This window comes from Micropterus salmoides, unplaced genomic scaffold, assembly GCF_014851395.1.
Source record: "Micropterus salmoides isolate LMB-PRFRI ecotype aquatic unplaced genomic scaffold, ASM1485139v1 Ms_hic_scaffold_21, whole genome shotgun sequence".
NCBI classification, from domain to species: Eukaryota; Metazoa; Chordata; class Actinopteri; order Centrarchiformes; family Centrarchidae; genus Micropterus; species Micropterus salmoides.
Window position 1 is genome coordinate 14888077 of NW_024041262.1, and position 22363 is coordinate 14910439.

Genomic DNA, 22363 nt, shown 5'->3' on the forward strand with positions numbered 1-22363 from the left:
ACAACAGTGCACTTTACAGTCTTGATTGTCTGGTTCATGCTCACATGTGCAGATTGGACTGTACAAGTCAATGGCACTCTTTCATTTACTCGTCTCACTGACACCTACACAATCCCAATCACTTTCCTTTCATGTGTAGGAGAAAACACACTAAACACATATGGAGGGACTAAACATCAGGCATGTGGGTAATACATATCTTCAATAAACAGATAAAAGATAAATCACACAGGAGGCTAAAGATTAGTTAATGATTTGTTGAAAATTCAATTAATCAACTGAACTTGCATGCTGCAACTTTTTTGAATTCATTTATTTGCTATTTGTGATACTAAACTGGATCCCTTTTAGCTTTGGACTGTTAATTAGACACAATATGCAATGTAAATAAGCGGCCTTGAGGAAATTTTGACGGGCCTTTTTCTGACATTTTACAGACCAATTAGTCAAGAAAAGAATTGCTCAATTAATCCATGATGAAAAATCATTATTAAGGCTTGTTGTGCTTCAATATATTACAAGACCATGGAAATAAGCCATGACTACTGAGGTCAAGTTGAGCAACAGTCAACTAAGGTTACTTTACTAAGCATTATGTGTTTAAAAGGGGATATATTCCTTATAACTGCAACCCATCTCCCAAAAACCTGGGAGCACACAGGTCTGATTGCTGAGTGTCAAGGATCTCTACTCTACACTGAAGCAAGGCAGCATCTGACGGTACTAATCTACTTTGGGTGGCTAGGACCGTTTTAAAACTGAACAGCATGAGACTGATGCTGTTTCACAGATGAGTGCATGGCCACTTACTTGAACCTCCCTTGGCAGTGCTGGCACTGGTCTCCAACCCATCCTCGGTCACAGATGCAGGATCCGTTGATACATTTTCCAGAGAGACAATTCTTGTCACACGGTTTCGCCGGGGAGGCGTGAGTGAACAGCACAAAATAAAACAAAACACAGACCACCAAGTATCTGTTGATGCCCCGCAGATCGCTGTGGGTGGTTAGTCTGGGTCCAAAAAGAAAGAGTTTAGTCTTACACTTCCCCTTAGGATCCATTTTCCCCCCGGTCGACCGAGCAGAGTAAAAGACCGGGGCCTTTAGATCTGCTATGGGAGAAAGCCTCGGCTACTCAGGCTGCTTCTATTATAACAAACAAGTCCTGCATATTCGTTTAGTGTTATACATGCTAATATTACGGCTTAGCTATGCCTGCTTACAACGCTTGGGACATAATGGTTGAGAAAATGCAACGTTAGCTATGGGTTTTTATAAAGCTGCTTGCTTAAGCGTATGCATATAATTGGAGTGGGAGGAATTCCCTTCACCCCACCTCTTGTTGGAAGTGCCTAACGATACCGACCATCGATTAAAGCTATTTGAGCTTAACTCGTTAAATTCTACGACTATCGCGAATACATACTATGTTAGCTTATGTAGCTTATTTGTAGTATGGCCTCTGCTAGGTAACGTTAACGTAACGTTGCTGCATTGATTCAACATCAATCTCTTCCAACTGCTATTTCAGCAGCCATTTTAACGCGTAAACAATCCTTCAGACTGAAACGGGGATGTGCACTGTGACATGCAATGGTCCTTCCACAAACCGCTACAACTTAGCCGGGTCTTGTCCACGAAAGATAAACGGGGTTGTGGTGTTTGTAGCCCAGGACCCAGTGCGGAGCCTGCCGCAGTCGAAATGGATGTGGGAAGTGGAAGTCTATTCTTGACGACTGGGGAGAATTGAGCAATACTTTGAGCTGTTGTTGATCCTACTGGTCTATTCCCATAGCAATTTAGCCACCTTCAAACGTAGACTTCGTTAACAACACTCTGTGGTGGTGTCTCCTTGTATTCCGGTGAGGGGGGGGGGGAGCACCTCTGTTACTCTCAAAACATGACCACAAGTAGCAGCGATGGTTTTGCTAGCGCCGCAACACTACACAGTTCCTCAGGTTGGAGAAAACTAAACACAGGCTGCGCATGCGTACTGGAAACGCGATCTATTTAAAGGTACAGTGTCAAAAAGCCACCAAGCTATCGGATGCGGCATTGAACATGTCACGTTTCCAGGTCAAGATTTTGTCAATTTCACATTTTGTTAAAATCACATCTTCCTTCAAGTCATACAGAGAATATTTTAGAAAGACTTTAAGCTCTATTTTATGGTTTTGTCTTTTTTATGTAATTTGTCTTTAACAGTCTGAAATTAAATAATTTATTTAGGTACAAGTAATGGAGCCTTTTGCATTTTCTTTCCTTTTAATTTATTTAGATTATAAATTTTAGGATATTTTGTGCAAATAAAGAAAAGTCTTACCAACCTCAAACTCAAATGGTGTAGCTCTTTATTGTCTAAATGTACAGTATATTGAATCTGAAAGGAGGTGTGCTTTACAAAACATGCAAATGATAAAATATAATGACTTTGGGACATTTTCTGCTGGTAAACAGTATATGGCAAATATATGGATTTTAGGGTAACAGTTATGAAAAGTTACAGTTGGTGGTGTATTGAAAATATTCAACATATTAAACAATGCATTGCAAATAGCCTATACATATATGTAAATATCAGACCTCCCCATATTACAAATTTGCAGTATTTCTGTTGCATATGAGCTCTGTTGAGAGCACTGAACACTGTAACCAGGGAGGTGACAGTGAGGACTGTAAAAGCTGTCAACAGAATTGTCACATAATGGTCAGTGTGATGCTCCTTGTAGGGCAGCTCTTGGTTGGGAACCGAAGAGGTAATTTTCACAGCTCCAATTTCCCTGCTGAGCTTAACCAAAGCAGTGAGGCTGTAAGTGCGCATCTGCCTTTGAAGTACTGCTGATACTTTGAAGTAGTGATGTACTGCTAGGACAATTTGTCTATAAAAAATGATGTTCTCACCCTACTTGAGGTCCTGGCACATCTAGCCATACTGACATTAATGGTTGAGAAAAAAATTGGTCAAGGTCAAGGAGTGACATGTGCTCTTTAATAAATGCTCTTTTCATTCATGTGTTTGAGGAGGCTCTATTCTGACTGTACCCTAACATCAGATGCTATATGTCTCTCTGAGAAAGCACTTATCTTTGTGAGCCTTGTCAGGGCGGTGCAGCCGACAGGCTGACAGTGTCTGACAGACCGGGGCTTTGGTGGAGTATTCAGTTGTATGATGCAGCAGGGCTAAGAGAAAACAGAGATGTGCATTTGTTTGTGTCTATAATGAGGATGGCGATTCAGTAGCAGATGGAGCCTGGCATCTGCAGTTGGATTAGTTTGTTGTGAAGTTCTGAAACAACTCACAGCTCATTCTGTAAAGCACTTGGCTGAAATCACCCCCCAAATTTGACTGTATGATGTGTAGGTTTCCATGGTGCAAATTGGGATGGAGTAGAGTGAGAGTCTACATTTATGTATGTGGCAATTTACACTGTGCTGGCAAACTGAAGAGGGTCAGGAGGACTTATGGTGTCTATGAAATGGCAGTAGTGTTGGGCATGAAAAATTATTTACTCTTCTTCTGCATTTTATTATATGTTGCTAACTCACTATAACAAAAATACACAAATAACTGGCAAGTAAGCAAGAATTCCGTTTTAATGTTCAAGTTTTGTGCATGTTGAAAAGATTAATTTATCTGGAGCTGACCACATTTCTGCATCCAAACCTGCAGGTGGCAATGTTGCACAGCAACATGAAGTTCCCCAAATTTAAGACAGTGGGGTAAAGACAGACAAAACCGACCTTTAGCCTTTACACCTGATTTAGATGTGAAAGAACAGAGCAGGAGTAACTTACCACAAGTTTCCCTTCAGACTGTCGAGGTTACAAAGTCATATCATATTATTCATTTAAAATTGAAACTACTAACTTTGTGAGTCAAAACGTATTGTACTTCATACTTTTTTGACATTAGTAACTGAATGAACTGAGAATTAATCACAAGTAGATAGTACTACTTGTAATTCTACTAGTACATAGTTCTGCCACTACAAGTAGTAGTAGAAAAATGGAGGTGTTACAAACATTTATGACATTAATGATGGCTTTGTTCTATTAAAGTGCCCCAGTCAGCCATGACAGTGTGACACTGGGCAAGCATGGAAATATAGGACCCTGAAACTGAAGCTGATAAATGGAATTTAGCCATCGTTGATAGTAGTATTTAACCTGTGTGTCAGCAAAAGGCCAATGACGGGAACCACTGTTTTATCTTATTTAGGTGAAAGTTTTGCCAAATTAACATTCCGCTCTGACATAAAATCTAATAGGAATATTTATACTAGAAGGGATGTTTGTTTTTATTTATTTATTTAATCTTTATTTACACAGGATGGTCAAGTGAAATGTAAGTCTCTTGAGGGAGACAGGGCCAAAATGGCTGCATTGTAATGTTATGAACCAACACAGACACCACAGGATGAAATGTAAGACACATGTCACCCATGGTCAGTCTACTGGGATAGAGAGATTTTTTCAGTTTCACAGGTGGAAACCTTTGTCAGGAAATAATGTATATTTCAAACACCACATGTAGCCTACTGTATTGTAAGCTCTCTGATTCAGTCACAGATTTAATACCAACATAGCCACTCCAAAAAGTGTCATCTGAAGGCTTTGAAGTCTTGATGCGTTGATTTTACATGTTCAAAAGTTATTGGAATGGTTGGAATATACATCCTGTTAGATTAAATGTCGCTCTGTTTAAGACACAATAACCCGAATCAGAAACAGGTTCATTGCCAAGTTCCTGAAATCCACTACTCCACTGTCTTAAGAGCATTGAGTCCCAGGTTGTTCTGGCTGCACTAGTTCACCAGATGGTCAATCTCGCACCTGTAAGCTGATTCATCCCCACCAGAGATGAGTCCAATGAGAGTGGTGTTGTCCGCAAATTTCAGGAGCTGGTGGACAGGGGCTGATCAGTAGAGTCACTGGGGATGGTGTCAGGACTGTCCCATTGTTTTTAAATACAACAGTAAAACCGGTTCAGATCAGGCAGGTTGAGTTGTTAATGGAGTGGGTGGCTTTAGGTTTGTAGTTGTAATTTTAACACGGTTTGTATTAGTGACAACAAAGTAAAGCAATAGGTGAATTTTAGGCATGGTGTATAACTGTTGAATTTTATTACACCTAAGTATATTTTGTAAATCTTTGAAATACCTGCCCTCCCTGCTACATCTTATTTAAGACATGACTGTGAGGAGAAATCCCTCGCAGTGCTCCCCAAACAAAACTGGAGAGTTAAGCTGTCACAAAAAGTATCGCCTCAACATATTCTCAGCCTTCACATGAGTCATCCGCACGCACTTTGAAATCTGAAGAACCTATGTTTATTTTCAACACAGGTTACCGTGAACCTGATCACACATGAACTAAAAACAATATTATCACACTCTGACTTAACACTCTTCTGCTTAAGCCACAGGAGAGCCTCTTGCCATTTAGTCAGGTGCACACACATCTGTGGTGCAGGGAAACAGGCACCATCTCTACAAGGTGTAGTATGTCTGAAGGCAGTGCCCTCTACATTCTTGGTCTAAATGTTCTTAAAACAACAGGGAGGTGCAGCAGAGTCAGTGGATTCAGCTTTCTTCAGAAATTCCCAGATGTAATTATAAGAGGAGACACATTGTTTAGGCTAGATTAGATGAAAATACCTAACTAAATTTGGGGGGAGAGGGGGGTCTCTTTTCAGGGGATTGGTGGTGCATTATGTGTCTGTATACATATGTGTGAAAACATGAGAGAATCAAAGAGAGCCCAGTGCTAATGCGAAGTTGAGTCAGTGACCTCTGATCAGTCCTCTGATTCACAGCTGAGGAACGCTCTTTGTGCTCCAATCAGCAGCAGAGAAGTGGACAGAACCCCAGTCCACAGTTGCACCTTTGACTCAAAAATGTAATCTTGTAAAGTTCAAGTGTCTGTCTGACCCACTTTCCAGCACCTTTGTTCCACACCTACATACAAATGCCTCTCACACATAGAGACAGGCGTGATGACCCCTAAATCATCCAAATCTGAATGTTCAAGACCTGAAACGACCCTTACAGCCAGGGCCCTCCAAAGGTCTGCTGCATGGTAGGAATTCCCCCGCTGGATTAAGAAGACACAGAAAGATACAGAAAGAGTGGCAGAGAGAAAGGCTAGACCACCCTTGTTTCCAATTCATGCTGAGCCATCATGCCTGACTCACATTCACACTTTCCACATTCACCCAAGGCAATACAACAAGGTGATAGAATGGGGAGAGAATGGGGAAAGCTGTGACATCACCTGTTGACTTTTAACCAACCTGTTTAAAGTGCGGTGAAGTCTGTACAGAGATTCAGACTAATAGAAACAGGTTCAAGGCAAACAATATTTCTAGTAAATTGCAGTTGCCCTAAAAGAAAGTGAAACAAGTTGTTCTTTTGTATTTGTGCATTGAAACAAAAACTAAAAATTGAGAGAGGAAGTTCATTCTTGGCCTTGGAAACAGTAGTTTGACACACACAGACAAAAGGTAAAACCCAACGCAATTCAAGGTCCACTTACTAGCACACTTTGTGCAGTTACTACACATAGAATACTGCTATATACACTTAAATGTTTTATGTATTTAGACAGAAATTAAAAATCAGATTATAATACCAGTTACCCTCCTTTCCTGAAACAAAGACAATCAAAGTGCTTATGACATGAACAATAAAGATCTAAGGGACCATACAGCTGTCCCACATAAATATTGTATCAGCATTTGTAGCAATGAATTAAGACATAATAGCAGGATTGTGCATGTCACCGATCGTTTGAGGAAGTACGAACAGATGATGGATGCAATTGGAGAAGCAACTTAATACATTGTTTTCTTTGGGTGGGTGGGGGATGCTGGTTTGAAACCCGGCATTGTTTTAAATTACCATTCCAGCTAAAACACTCGCACACGCAAACATCCACACACATCCTTGCAAGTACATTCAACAAAAAAAATCCCTGCTGAATGATTTCTATTGCCTATTATTGCTCCTGTCAGCTTGTCCTCTTGTATTAAATCACAAATTACTTCTAACTGATAAGTGCATGGATTTAGATTCTGTAAGATGAAACTTCATGCTATGTCAGTCTACACACTGTACACAGCTGTGTACAGAGAATTCAAAATGAACCATTTCACAAAGAAAAATACTTTATAAGAATAACTTGTAAAGCATTTTATAAACTGGTGATTTGTTGATGTCCTTAAAGCCACAGCGCTGCATACGACTTCAGATGAAGGGTGTCTGTTTGTCCTACAGTCTCCTATCTCTTTTGTCTGTTTTGAATTATGGTTACAGTGAACTGTCCGTCTTGTTGGTATTTCTCTTTTATACACTGTAGCCTATCTTTTGTTTTGTCGTTATTGCTATTGCTACAATGTCAATTTTCAAGCACATTTAGGGTCTACACTTAAAGTGCAAAGGTAATGAAGGCTACATGGGATGGCATGTTACATTACAGGTTGTTTTGGCAGGTTTTAAAGTGGACAGTTTGTCAGAATCAGAATCAGAATCAGATTTGCCAGGTACATTTTCATATACGAGGAATTTGCCTTGGTCTGAATTGGTGCTTACAGTACACATAAAACATAAATAGCAATATAAATATATAAAAAGTAAGGAGATCAAAAAAAGTATACAAAAATTATTTTAAAAATACTATAATACTATAATACAATGCTGACAAGTATGTGCAAAGGTTGGCAACATGAGCATAAAGCACAGTTGAGCGTTGTTGTGATGTTATCATTGGAAAATGTCCGCAGAGATAGATATCAACCAGGTCTTAGGTTTACAATAATAAAACTTCCCATTATAAACAGTTTTCTCAGGGACTGGACAATTAGTCTTCAATAGAGTTACTACGTCATAGTGAGTAAGTGAGTCAATTTGACCCACAACATTGTCCAGTGGTTATTGTTGCTTTTGTAACCCAAACTCCTCAAACACGCACAGAAGCACACACACATGTACAGTAAAAAACGTTGCCATCAGTGCTCATAAATACATCTGTTGGTGTGTGAAAGAACAGCAAAACAGAGATCCCCGGTAGCTCGTAGCCTGCATGTGTGTGTAGCAGAAAAATAGCATAAATATTCAATATTAGCAATATTAGCTGTTCTTTTTTTCTTTTTTATTATTTATTTCATGAGTTCAAATGTATTTTCAGAGAAAAGGGACATTCCCTTTCACTATTGCAAGACATACAAGTCAGATGAGGACACAGATTGGGAATGTGACTGTAGCCTATTGACCTTGTCTGACCCTGATGACCTCTTCAGGGCTGCAGCAGTCTGTGACTGACTGCAAGAAACAGAGGATGGATGTTTATGTAAGATTTGTTTCATGACTAGAAATGGTTAATTTAATGTAAAAATCGCTGACACCCACACATTGTGTTTTTTGCGGGACTGGTGCAATAGATAGGCTAAATAGTCTATAGCCTCTGGTCTTGTTGATTTTGTTACTATCCTGATCTGTCTGTTCTGCAGCATTAGGTGATCAATTTACTTCCTATAGGTTACAATAACAAAACATTCAGCCAAGTGGAGGCTTTATAAAACCACTGGGATGCACGCCATGCGTTTCAACATTTCTCTCATATTTCCATTTGGAGATGTGTTTTAATTTCAATTAGCCTATTCCTCTGCAGGGTTTCCTGTAATTTGGGGGTTACAGACACAATTTGGTGCGGATCAGAAAATAACAGAAGTAGAGAGACGCTCATGGTGCCACTTGGTCCAAAGCGATGGAAAGGGAAACTCTTCCTCTGTTTGTTATGGGACCCGTGGGAGCCTCTGAAAGACACCTGGAGGTCCCCGCGCTGAAGGAACAACAGAGCTGCAGTGTGGATGCTGCGTGCGGGAGGAGGTGTGGCAAAGCAGATTTGGAAGAAGAGGCGAGCGCTGTTCCCTCAAAAAAAAACAACTCAAGTCTGCCGAGTCAGTCAGTGTATCCTATTGTTGAGAACGGGAGCGGCGGGCTGCATTCCGCAGGAGTTGACTGTCCCGTCCCCCAGCAAACTTGTCAGCAAACTTTTGGGACTGGGATTTTTATGAGAGGAGGGGAAGCGAGGGGGAAAGAAGGTGAAATTGCGAGCGTCCGCGCGAGGGAATGGAGAAGCACAAAGGTAAGAGGATTTTTGTGTGGAGCTTCGCGTCAGCAACATGAGAAAGAGCCGCTGACTTCTCCAGTGTCTCCATGTCATTGCTGACAATGTATCTTTATGAACGCGCTGTAGAAATGATTTACAGCAAATGTACAACATTATCTGGTGTTTATAAAAGTGTTTATAAAATACCCTCAGACCAACTGTTTATTAGTACATCGAGATAACATATGAATCATCCTATGGCATGTATTGATTTGGGTGCATAGTAATGTACATGTTGCTAGAATAAGGTAGAAACACAAGTCTGATTTTGAGCTTCTTTTTTAAGCATGGGGTACCACCATCAACATTTCAATAGACAACATCTATGATAAGTTGATTTGAGTTTTGATGATCTATTCTGTAAGGGCACATTGTTTCACATATTTACTTGGACATTGGTCACCTGCTACTACCGGTAGGCCTAATTAAAATTCCTCTGGGGGCCGGTTGGTAGCTTCCTAAGATAAGCAGGCTGTCTTGTTAAACTTGTAAACTGCCTCAGATTGCTCTGATTAAAACTACTAGAAGTTGAATGCACCCGTGTAACCAACGATATGAAGATGCATGGCTTCTCTGACCGCTTCCTCCTCCAAGGGGGCTCTATAAAATAGTTTACACTGTGGCCACTGATGAACTCCAATAGCAGCAACATTGTTCTCACACCATTCCTCACATTCCTGTGGTTATTTGTCTATGAGGGATGAGCAAGGCCATTTAATACTTCCTGGTCGACATAAACAAAGATATTTGAGCCAAAATGAGGAAACGAGTTGTAGCCTAACTAGTAGAGTGTGTTGGCCATGAAGTGAACCTCACCTTGCTGTCAGGACATCTAAAGAAAACAAGCATGGAGGTTGGTTGTTTTTGGACCTCAGCACTGATGGGAGAAACACAACTGTGGACCACCAACACAGTCTAAATCCCCCTCACCTTCACTGGTCTGGGTTGGGCAACTGGGTGACTGAAATGTGCTGGACTGAAAACAATGCTGACTCGTCTAACTGGAATGGGATCACCACAATTTGGCAGAATACGATCTTGCTGCAACATTCCCTTTTTCCAGCTGAATAGACGGTCCAGTCTGTTTACTCCCACACTCTCTCAGAGTAAATAGTGTTGCAAGCAGCCAAAGGCAGAGGTTGTCTGTGTATCATTTTTTCCTGTGATAAGTTTTATCAGCGGAGGCTTTGGATTGATCTATGTTCAGTTCATTAATTTGTTCATTTATCTCATACACAGCTATATATGTAGAGCTAAAACGATAAGTCGATTCATTAATTAGATGACAGTAAATTCATCTGCATGTTTGAGTCTAGCAAAAATGTTAAATATTATCTGGTTACTGACATTTTTTATAGACTTAACCATTAGTCAACTGAGAAAATAAGATGAATCAATAATAAAAAGTTGCCACCCTAATCACAGGCAATATCTCAGTATACATGGAATACATTTTGTCAAAATCTTTTCCATGTAAAAAAGTGATGCATTTTACTGTTAACTTTAAGCATTTATGAGAGTATACTGCTTGTCCACCAGGAAAACTCTCTTGTTCACTTGTTCACATTTCTGATGTTGAAAATGGGATTGAACTGCCTATACTGTATCAAAACCTAAAGTGCTTTTCAATGGTGAGCATTGCTGGATTTATTTGTTTTGTGAATTTGTGAATTGAATAAGCTTTAAATGCTTAAAAAATGGTTGCCCTTTCTAAAAGCACCACAATTAGTTTTGAGACAGGAGCTTCAATTGTAAGCTGAAGACATTTTGCAGGACAAGTAAGGGAGGAAGACCTGAGTGATGAGGACGCATCATTTGACATGTTGTGGGCATGTTGAGTGATACAGGGCAATGATCCTACACCTGGTAGTTACAGAGTGCAGAGAATGAGCTGGTGTGTGGGGCTGAAATAAGGACTCCTTTGGCAGCTGTATGCAGCAGCACCAGGACACTGAATTAGATACTAACAGCCACAGGCAGCCAGCAGAGGAGGTACAGTAAAGGGAAACATGGGAAAATTCAGGGAGGCCTATGACAAGGAAAGGCATTGTTTAGTTTTCTGGGTATCTTCCGTGTTTCTCAAAACTGACTCTTGCAGGTCTCATTCCAGAGGAAAACTTCAGCAGCTCATTTAACTGATTCTCACACCTTCTGCCAGAGATGAGGATCAAATTAGTGAAACCACCTGGAGCTGTGTTTGGTTTCAATGACCAGTGGGCTGTGGGGGGACATGTATAAGAATCATTCTTACAGTAGAGGCACGTATTTCAGCAGCTCAGCCAAGAGATGATCTGAGCACTTATTATGCACAGTCCACATGCTAATCTTCCAGCCCACCAAAGTTTAAATAATCATATCGTCACTGACAAGCTGGTAACCAGGGCTTCAGTTCGATGTATTTGTTCCGAACCAGCTTCGCAACTTAGATTGGAGCAAGAGTTTCAGAGTGGTAAATTGATCTTTCATTTGTAAAGTTTTAACTGTGCACTGTCTCTACATGACAATAACATCTTCATGTCCATGTAGGGAGGGTGGGGTTGAGGGGAGGCAGCGGGTGGATGTCTTGGCACTGTGTGTGCTGCAGCTCAGTGTGTTTCTCCACCACTGTTTTTGATGGAGTGCCACACTAGCCGCTAGGCGAGCATTATGATGCAGATAGGTTACGGAAGTAAAGGCTGGCATTTTATTGTGAAGCACTTTGTGATTTTTATCTGTGAAAGATGCTATAAAAATAAACTTTACTTACTTACTTACTATAATCGATCTGTTTTCAGTTCAGTTTTGGGTTTGGGCTTGCAAACCTATTACATGCACAAATAAATATTCCCATAAAGGGAATGGATATGTTTCATTGTTTGTTTTTTTGCAAGATGCTCTCTTATCTTCCTTGTCAATCAGTGCCTTCCACCCCAAGCCCTTGCTTGTTTTGCTTTCCATGTTATCATGGATCCCACCGGTTTCTGGGTAATGCATGTCTATGTTTAATTCACTGTGCTGGTTACACATTCTTTGCAGCTAGGTTTCATCGAGAACAGTGCTGGGATCAATGATGATGGCTGCTTTTCTTGCCTCCAGCGTCAGCCATCTTCTCCAACAATTATCTGATTCTGTAAGCACTACCAAAATAAACACAAATGGAGGCAGACAGACAGATATTACAGGTAGCCTATTGAAGGACAGTGGATTATTTATTTGACACACAAGAAACGGACAAACTATTTGATCAATAAGTAGAACAAGATGCCATGCTAGGAGCTATGCCAGGTTGTGGGCACAGCATGCTTTGAGCTAAATGCTAATGCCTGGATGCTAACATGCTGACTGTTTGCCCATGGATGTATTGAGAAGGCTGGATACAGCGTCACCACTCAGCCTTACTGGAAATTTGGCCATTACGCACCCCTCAAACTCAAAATAAATGTTCAAGTAAAAAGGAAAAAAATGGGATTGTTGCGAACAGCATGAGCTTTCCAGATGGTTTCTTGTAATATTTTGTATAAAATGTAGACCTGTTGATCTGTTGTGTCAAGAAGCTTTGGACAGGATTCAGGCAGCCTCTCCAGCATGACCAAAATATAGTTTAAATGCAGCTTTCAAGCATCAGCTTTTATGGCTATGTTTTTAACCGTAATATGTTTGTGTGTGTTATATTGTATGTAGTATACAATATCAAAAAAGTGTGATCACATATTAACCTGTGTGTCCGAGTACTGGTGGCACTTTTAGAGCTGTTGTTTTAATAGCCAACAGTCTGTCAATTGTAGCATCATGTCAATCCAACTGAATCTCAAAATGAATTGCGCAGTGACAAATATGAGTTGAAAATTAGAGTTTCAGTGGGTTTGACCTCCCATAAGCTCAGCAGAGGTAGGCTAAGTTGTAAGCCGTGGGGTCTGCATGGGCTGTACTTGCCAACGGGGAGTAAGTGGAGTGCGGGTAATTCAGGAAGCTGGACTGGACTATAAAAATGATCAAAAGAAAGACTGTCTTCCTGGTCTGTGGCAGAGCCCTGCTCCATATGAGTTTGGCCCTTTTTGCCCTCTGGGTCTTGTTCATTTACAACACATCAAATGTGGCTTTGTTTATTGGATACAGGAGCTGGATCAGACATGTATTGTGTTCTTTACTCACCAGGTACTCCTTTGAAGAAATTGTACTTAGAACAGGAGAACAAGAGCTTACCCACTTGTAATCACACACATATGCACACTCGCTAGGTCTTACTCTCCTTGTAGCCCTCCTGGCCATTTAACGCTAGGATAATAACTAAGCAGAGAAGCTTTTATGTGGGTGACTCTGAGGCGGCATTGCTAGTTAGTTTTTATTTGTCAGCAGCTGCTTCTAATCTGTCGCTTTCTTTCTTATCAAGCCATGAATGTGGAGCCTTGTAAAGCTCCAAAACATGGCCTCTGAAACATAAATCTGTTTATCACTACGCAGTATATGTTAATTGAAAAATTACTCATGGTTAATGCCCACACAGTGTGGCATAGGCCTATACATGCAAATACACCCCACACACCTCACAATATCTACAGGATGATGCCTTTGACTTTTTGGTGGGGTCCTGCGGTGCAAGGGAATGTAAGAAGAGAGGAGGATTGAAGGAGGGATGTAGGCAGGGTGCTGCGTTAAGAGGAAAAGGTGGAACCACACTGAGCCTCCTTTTCCTCATGGCCCAGGGCTGACAGATTTTTCATCTCTGTGTGTGATTGTGAGAAAAACCAATGGGAGGGAGGGAGTTATAGAGTTGTGTGTTACTTTCATTTCCTGGCAAAGTAGATAGCTAACATAATTGGTAGCTTGCATACATTGGGTTTTCTGCAGTTTGCACTGCTCTGCACAAATAAGCTAATGCGGTTTGGATGAAAACTTGTTGTGGATCTAAAAATATCTTTAAACCTGGGGGTCTCTGCGCGGGTTGATCCGGTTGCGGTTTGGAGGGCTGCGGTGGGATTGTAGGGCGATTGTCAATGCATCTTGATGCATCGTGCTTTTTCCCTGGGCAGGGTCTCTGAATGGCTGCTGGGCGTTTAGTTTGTGCATTGTCCGGGGGAGGCATTTCCTCATTGGCTTGGAGGGACCAGTTTGCGTCCCTGTTTTGCTTCGTTGGCCTCGGATCCATGCTTCCCCTCGGTCCTTGACGGGTGGGTGGGTTGATGGTGGCATGCAGCTGAGCTGGTTGATTTTGCCTCGTTGCTGGTTTGGCTGGTGTTGCACGGCGGCCGGGGGGCGTGCTGGGCATGGGGCATGTCGGCTGGCGCCGGCGGCCTTAGTTTTTTCCGTTTTCCTGTGTGGCGCATTTGCTGCCGGGCTGGGACTTGCTGCTGGTGTTTCTCTCCGCTGGCTTTCGCTGTCGTGTTATTCCGCTTGCTCTCTCTCATTTGCCCGACGTCGCACGTGGGATTCGCAGGGGGCTCCTGGGCATTGGGTGTCGCCGTGCTCTCGCAGTGTGCGAGTTGGGCTCGTCACTTGTGCATTTGTGTTGATGATTGCGTGGGATTTGGGCGTTTTGGTTGTTCGCTGCGCGGCGGTGGGGTGCTGGGTGGGGGGGGGAGCACTGGTCTATGTTGTGTGCGCGCCGCGGTCGGTCCGGGCGCTGCTCTTCCGCGGGTTACGCTTCTTGCGTTCTGTCGGCATTACGTTGTCAACTGGCATTTGGGTCGGGGTCTTCCGCGTTTGCATCGCGGTGCATCTGGGAGTCTTTGTTTTTTTGATTGATTTTTTTTTTCTTTCTCCCACCCCTATTGGCTACTGGGGTTCTTGCCTGCCTGTTGCTGGGGTAAGTGTGGCACAGTCATGGCGTCCCACTCTCACTAACAACTACTTTCTTTAACAGGCTTATGTGCACACAAATGTACACACACACATACAGACACATTCACCCACACGCACACAGACACACACAGTCTCACACATAGACACAAACAAATTTAGGTTGTTCCTGGTAGAATTATTCCTGATGCTTTTCTTTCAGTTACTTATTTAAATTAATTATTATTCCAGCTCTTGTGGCTGTGCTATGTTGCTTATTTAGTGTGCTGGACTTGTTTTCATTTTTCTCTTAGTTGTCATACTGTTTTCAGCTGTTTATTGCTGCTATTCGGCTGGTTGTCTTTTACTATTATTATTTTTTTTATTGTTTGTTTTTGTTTGTGTTTGTTTGTTGTTGTTTTTCTCCTCCCCAAGCCCCCCTCTCTGTTCTATTGCAGGTTTCATTGCTTTCTGCAATTGGTGTTTCCCGCTGCTTTTCCCTGTTGTCCCCACCTTCTATCCCCCTTCTCTTACAGGTGTTGTCCTTTCTCTGTGCTGTCTGTTTGTGCTCCCCCATCCCCGTGTCTGCCCCCCTGTCCGGCCCTTGTGACAAATCAATACATAATTAAATAAATAATAAAACAGACAAAGGAGTATATTAATACTCTCTTGTTAAAGTAAAATCTGTCTGGCACAATATGGTATCCAGGTCATCATACTCTATACCAGGCTGCTGGGTAGGACAGGTTTAAAAAAAAAACAAAAAAAAACCTTTAAACCTGTATTAACTTTGTACTTTGTACTGTGTATTCTCTCGAGGGTAGCACAAAAAGTTGTAAACACAACGCTGACCTACTGTCACCTAATAAGTGAAGTTGCTGGCTGTAAAACCAAAACAATAAGAAAGAGGCTAAAACGCTACAGAGAGCCGAGAGAAACGGCACAGTCTGGTGATATTCATCTGTGGGGTCGTCACCACGAATGACACCTCTGATATGTCATTTGATCCATTGTAAATTTAAAGCAATTAGAGCAGCTTTCCATTTATGTCACCATTTTACATAATTTAAGAAAAAGTATCGACACTTGACCCACAGCTGTCTTAAAAGCACTTCTCAGTGTTATTAACATTCCAGTACATTAAAATTGCAAGCTTATTTACTTGTGTAAATAATAACAGCAAACATTGTTAACATTTCATTTGTCATTAAACTGAGCCAGCAACAGGCTACAAAAATTCCTCCTATGTTTCTAAAAACTTGTTAAAGAATGTTAAAGAAACTAATCTTTTTTTTTTTGCTTAGTACATACCCTCTCTCTGTCTCTCTGTCTCCCTCTCACTCACACTTTCAAACACAGACTTCATGTCATCAAGGCTTTAAGCCAGAATGTTGAACCTTCAGCTCAAGCCTTTATCTGCAGGGACTACAGTAACATGCACTGCATCCTAATGTTGAGATGGAAGTTTCTCAAGTAGATCAGGCCCCTGTCCTATGAAAAAAAAAAAGATTTACTTGGATTTTTAGATCCCATTAGCATGTCCACCTATCAAAACTGCTGAGCTCTAAGCCTCAATAAAACTGAGACAGCAAAGATCTAAAGATTGGAAAAAAGAAAAGGGTGTTGGGAAAGATAAAGTGTGAGATGAATAAAGGCAAGATTCAATAGTTGGAGCAGAGGGAAGATGAAAGAGGAGAAATCTGAAGAAGAAAGTACTCTTTTTAAGTGACCCCTTCTTTACAGCTTCCCTTTCTTCAAGATTTGTACCTTTTGTAAAAGTTAACACTTCGATCTGTGTCTCAGCATCTTAGGATGAATCTCTCCAGTAAGTATAGTGCACTGTTCTTCTGATGTTGAAATCACATCGATCCAAACTTGTTAATATTCAATTGTGCCATAGTAGCATGCCTCAAGCATATTTTATAGTGACATTGTATTTCTCATCTGCCAAAAGGAAAGAAAAAGTAAAAACAAACAAATTTTGTTTCCCATTTTTTGTTTAAAACACAAGACATAGGCTATTAATAGTAGTTCATTATGAGTTGTCATAACAAGACTGCAGTTTTTCATTTCAACCAAACATGGAAACTGATTCCGCTGAGTTCCTCTTCTCTGGTTGAAGGTGTGTCAAATAGTGGAACAAGCTGCTGTAGTGTTAAAACCAGTTAACTCTTTGGCCATGACCAAACCACTGGACAACTTCAAACGCCTCCCACTCCAGATTTTTTCCCAGTGTACAAAACACTTCCTGTCACCAGTACTGTATATGATTTCATTCATGACCTCTGTTCTTTCCTAAGCTGACTGTAAGACCGGCACAGATTTTATTTTTAAATAAAAACCTTGTTTCCGCAATGTGTATAATGGAGGAATATTAGCCATTACTGATGAATAAATTGCAACTTTTGAGTTGGATTTGCCTCTCTTTTCTCTGTGAATGAATGAGTCCTTGGACTTAAGAGTGCTGCTGGATTCTATCCTTCTAGCTAGTTAGTTTCAAACTATAGAACCAAAACATGCAGGGCAATGAGCACCAGCTCTGAGAATTATTAAGTTAAACCATGCTCTATTCACTCAGACTGTCACACACTCTATGGTGTGGCGTAGAGTGTGAGAAGTACAGGAGGATCTTCTAAAAACCAAGTTGTTTTTCCATCACAGCAACACATTAAGGCAGGAACTTTAAGAAAACAACAGATGGCCGCGCACCTTAAGATGATTAGAGCAGTGTTATAAAGGCACGTGCAGTCGTGCAATCAAGAATGCACACACCTGTACTTCAGAGAGACGAAACAGCTGATGATATTTACAGATATTGGGCAGAAAGGAGAGATGGTTTGAAATAGCAGTGAATGAGGAAGCCATTTAAGTCAAACTGGAACAACCAGAACAGAGGAGGTGGACTGTGACATCAGCTACCTACCTAATGAAGTCAAAACATCGCCAAGACTAAAACAGCATATCCAACTGACTTAGACTTACATCTCCTACAGTAGATGTCTGTTGCATGTCAATATGAATCTTTCTTAAAACAGAAAATGAAAAGGAAAAGTGACAAAGACAGGAAAAGACAGAGGCTCTCCTTTGATCAGATGAATGCTGCAGAGTCTAGGGACTGACGAATACAGTTCACCACAGTGATGATGTGTGGCAAGGAATCAGAAATGACATGTTTGCAGTGAATGCAACCACAATTTAAACTGACAACACTGCATGGTAATATTTGACTCTTTCCTGTTGTCTAATATTCAGCTAATGATAGAGATATGTGTTCAAAGAAACTCCTGGCCACTATGTACACTATGTGTGGCATCCAATTATTCTCCATCAAGTATGGGACGCCTATGGTTTGTTTTTGTTTAGTGTGCTTCTCATTGATGGGTAATCGTAGAAGATCCTCCCTGGCATTGTGACTGGGACCTGATAACATGAAATGAAACGCCTAGATTTCTTTACAGATAGCTTGAGGTTGCTAGGAAGATCAACATGTTACTGTGCCTTGAAGATTTCTCAATGTCTTCTTGCTTTTTAAAAGGGCAAAGTCTTTTGTTTAACTGCACAAGCTGTTTGTCCAGATAAAAATGTGATAACAATGTTTGCTAAGTCTCGTTATAGGTGAGGTTTCCTTTTATTTGCACTTATCAAAACCATAATTTTTTGCATTTATGTTAAAGCTCTGGGGAAAGTTGACTTAATGCTGTGAGAAAGGGACCTATGTGCTTTTTGCCTGTAATGTTTAATGCACCATCTTATTTCAATATATTCTTTCACTTTTCACTTCTCTCGTGTCACTTTGTCCTCTTCTTTCCTAAGTTCCTTCAGTGCTGCTATCAGACAAAGGCAGCTCCTTTTCTGTAGTCATCAAGTTGACACCCGCTTTTTTTAAATTCAGGTTTCTACGGCAATAACACCAAAACACAGCTTGGATTAATCCAGCCATGTCCACGCAGTCCCTGCCCCACAGCTGAACCCAGCATGTTGCAGGGAGACAGAGCAGTGCCTGCCAATAGCAATCAAACAACAATCAAATCAGTGTTTGATCCTTTATTCATGCCCTGCCATCAGCCAATGATCCGCCACTCTCACCAGAGAAAGGCCATGGTGGATCAAACCAGTCATACGTGGCACCTTCTTCCAGTTGTGTGAACTGAAACTGACCAAAAGGTCAGTGTTGTTCATGTGTTTTTTCACTGAAAGTTTGGTGTGTAAGAGTCAAATGATAAGAAAGGAATCTGCTCTTCTGTTTTTTTTTCCTGTCTTGAATCCACGTCAGTGTATAATCCATGCCATCCTCCTAACATTTTAATGTCGTGTTTGGTCGCCAGTTCCAATTCTCCTTCTTTCCACCACTTCCCTTTCAGGTGGGGCTGTGGTTCTGTCAGTGTTAGTCACAAGATGACACTAGATAGGCTCAGTGCTGTGTCTTATTAGATGCAACTTTAGTCTACTATATCTACCAGTTACTGGTTTCTTTAAAAAAATTAATTATGTAAGTGTCTTTTCATATTTTAATGATGAACGGCTTAATTCAGCCCTAATTTTCTGAGATGAGTATACAGATACAGGCAACAGACGACTACAGTATACCACCTCAACAAACCTATTTAGGTCAATATGCCCAAGATATATTATATTTCCGCTGGGTTATCTGCCCAAATTAAAATATGGTTCAAATTTCAGTTCATATTGTTGTAATGAACTTTAGCTCTTTATAATCTTACATGTCAGTATTTGTTACTGATTGTTAATAATATGTTTGTCCTTTTCAGTTATGAATGTCATATGCACATTGGTTGTAAAACTAACTGTGCATTTGTGACAGTTTTTACATTAGACTGGGTCAAAACAAACCACTGGGTAAAAATAGTCCATTATTGTGTTGGTGTTATATTGACCCAGTGATTTTTAGTGTAAAGGGCATTATGACACTTTTTGTTCATTGGTAAATTTTGTTAAAATGGTGAGCATGTTTTCAAACCCTTAAACTGCTCTGTCCTCTGTAGAGGATGCTAGGGCAGCTGCTCAGCTACCGTGCCAAACAGATGAAATCACATTCAAATAAACTGCCAGTTAATTTTTATCATGAGTAATGGTGATAGCTTGTGCTGTAAACAAGTTTCATGGGTTTACGAAACGCTCGCTCAAGAAAGACAAAGATAGTTTTGCAGTTAGCTAAGCCAGTTAAGTCCGATTTAATGTCCCTTCATTAATTAATCATGTTAAACAAGTAAACACGGTGGTGGTTTATTGGTTGCCAGTGCAAAGTCAGCAGTTGTTTTTTGTTATTGTGTATTTTACAGTTTTAATTATTTTCCAGTTCAGTAAGAAATAGCTGTTTTGCTGACTGATATAAAATGATTAATCAGATTAAACATAAGTGTTTAACTAGCTATTATGTTATATAACATACACTGCACTAGGCTGTAAGAAAGACATGTATAACATAAGAGTTGGACTTGTTTACCATTGATCAAAGACATTTACATGCATCAAAGCAGCATAAATATTACATCAGTGAAAAACTGGATATTTCCTTGAGCATAAAGTGATTTGCTGGAATTTGAAGAGTTGTTTTGAAAGTAGGACAGACGAAGGGAGATGATGTAAAGCTGAGAGGAAACATGAAAATGGGGCCATTTGGATTTTAGAAATTAGATAACACAAGTACAAACCAGTCTCACACTTAAAAAGAAAGAGAAAGTAAAATGATAAAGATATGAGTTTGATTTTGCTATCTAGAGGACGGTTTGGTGAACATGTTAGTGATGTAAAATTATCTCTGTGATGCCCGAGTCACCAGTTCGAAGCTCAAATTAGCACAAGATAAATGCCTGACTCTTTTTAGGTCTGAAACCGAACCATTTAACCTGAAAGCAGACTGAAACGGGAGGCCAATGCATGCCTCTCTAATTTAATAAAATGAAATGCTTGTGCTTGTCTCTGCTAAGATGTTGCCCATCAGTGTTGATGCAGGATCTTAAGCCTCTCAGAATAAGAAACGCTGCCAGGATCCCGACAAGACCCCCTTATTCAGCAGAAGATTTGTTCAAATCTAACAAGGAGAATGGTGGTGCACACTCAAGTTCAATTCCTTCTCTTCTGTGAAAAAAAGCCCTTATTCCGAAATAATTTGGACATGGACTTTTTGAAAGAAGTCCTATGTATGTATTTCACTCCTTTGCTGACTTATTGTAGGACTTGTTGCAGTTATTTTTCTCTTTATGTCTTTATAATGATTTACCTTTCTATGTGATCAAATGAAGATTTGATATCACATCCACTTTGTTCATGCTTGTGCAACTTTATCTTTCAGTAAGACCTTGTTCATCATTTTTGTCCTCGCAGGACAGACAGGAGGTTTGCAGCTGTGCTAGCTATTTGTAGTCCAGATGCACGGATGGACATGCATACAAAGACATTCATACATTGTGTTGGTTATTTTTGGAGGGCTTAAAAGAGAAAAGGGAAAATTGAAAGAATAAGCCTTTTTCTGTTGACCAGAGCCAAGGTCAGGCAAGGTAAAACAGAGCACTGACTTCATTAGCTAATATTGCAGGAAGAATTTGGTATACTCTCTGATCTGGACCTTTTGCCTATCTGTTTTAATATCATGGTGAATTCCACTAAAATCACAGCCTCTGTGTCACTGTCACATACAAAATAACAGCCAACAGTCCAATACGAGTGGCCAGACAACCAGAGAGATTTTGAAAAAATTCCCAGTTAAAGTGTCAGTCTTTCTTTTTTAGTTTCATTCTTCTGTCTTAATCTATTCAGGCACTGCCAAATACATCTAACTGATCTTCAGACGTATCAAATCACTATCTGTATATAAGTGTGGGAGAAATCACACAAAAAACTAAGGAAGCACACTAGGAAGTACAACCTCAGGCAAGAGGAAGAAAATTTCCCCTTGCGCATGATGTTTGAAAACTTCAAATTCAACTGATATCTGACAAGCACTTTGTGCTGTAAATTGCTCTCATTGTTTTATTCTTACCTGCCCTTTTTACAAAAATATTTTTTTTTAGTTGAAAACATGTAGCACTCTGGTTGGCTGATGGTCTCTCAGATTCCTTTTGGCCATTCTACAAGAAGTGAATTGTTTGTGCTGCGGAGACTGCGGTCACTCACTGGATGTGCCGTGGGCGTCTAGCCAACCCGTAGCCCACAGAGACAGCCTACTGCAGACCTCCCTGTCCTGTCAGCTGACTCCGTTTCCCAGGGTCCCCCAATCCAAAAGGCCATCAGAGTCAATCTCTGCAAACACACAAGGAGGAGAAGCTGGAAAAATGTTTAGATTCATACTGAGCAGCCAAACAACTATTGGAAATGTAATGAGAGTGAATGTGTGTGGTTTTAATCATTATAGTAACATTTCAACACATAGAGGAGTTGGTAACAGTTTATAAGGATCACTTTATCACTGTATTAAGGATTTT

General features: G+C 40.6%; 2 protein-coding genes across 4 annotated transcripts in view; one reads left to right on the forward strand and one right to left on the reverse strand.

Annotated features, from left to right (window-relative positions):
* The window catches only part of atrnl1b (attractin-like 1b), a 66567-nt gene extending 64615 nt beyond the window's left edge, over window positions 1-1952 (reverse strand). Inside the window, exon 1 of one of the 2 annotated variants that reach the window (XM_038735372.1) lies at window positions 811-1952. In XM_038735372.1, coding sequence (XP_038591300.1) covers window positions 811-1061 — 251 coding nt within the window. In that variant the 5' untranslated portion in view covers window positions 1062-1952. The remainder of the gene's footprint in view (window positions 1-810) is intronic. The other variant, XM_038735371.1, reaches the window with a different exon arrangement.
* A 6989-nt stretch (window positions 1953-8941) lies between these two features.
* afap1l2 (actin filament associated protein 1-like 2) overlaps window positions 8942-22363 on the forward strand; it is a 41521-nt gene continuing 28099 nt past the window's right edge. The window contains exon 1 of one of the 2 annotated variants that reach the window (XM_038735769.1): window positions 8942-9143. In XM_038735769.1, coding sequence (XP_038591697.1) covers window positions 9128-9143 — 16 coding nt within the window. In that variant the 5' untranslated portion in view covers window positions 8942-9127. The remainder of the gene's footprint in view (window positions 9144-22363) is intronic. The other variant, XM_038735770.1, reaches the window with a different exon arrangement.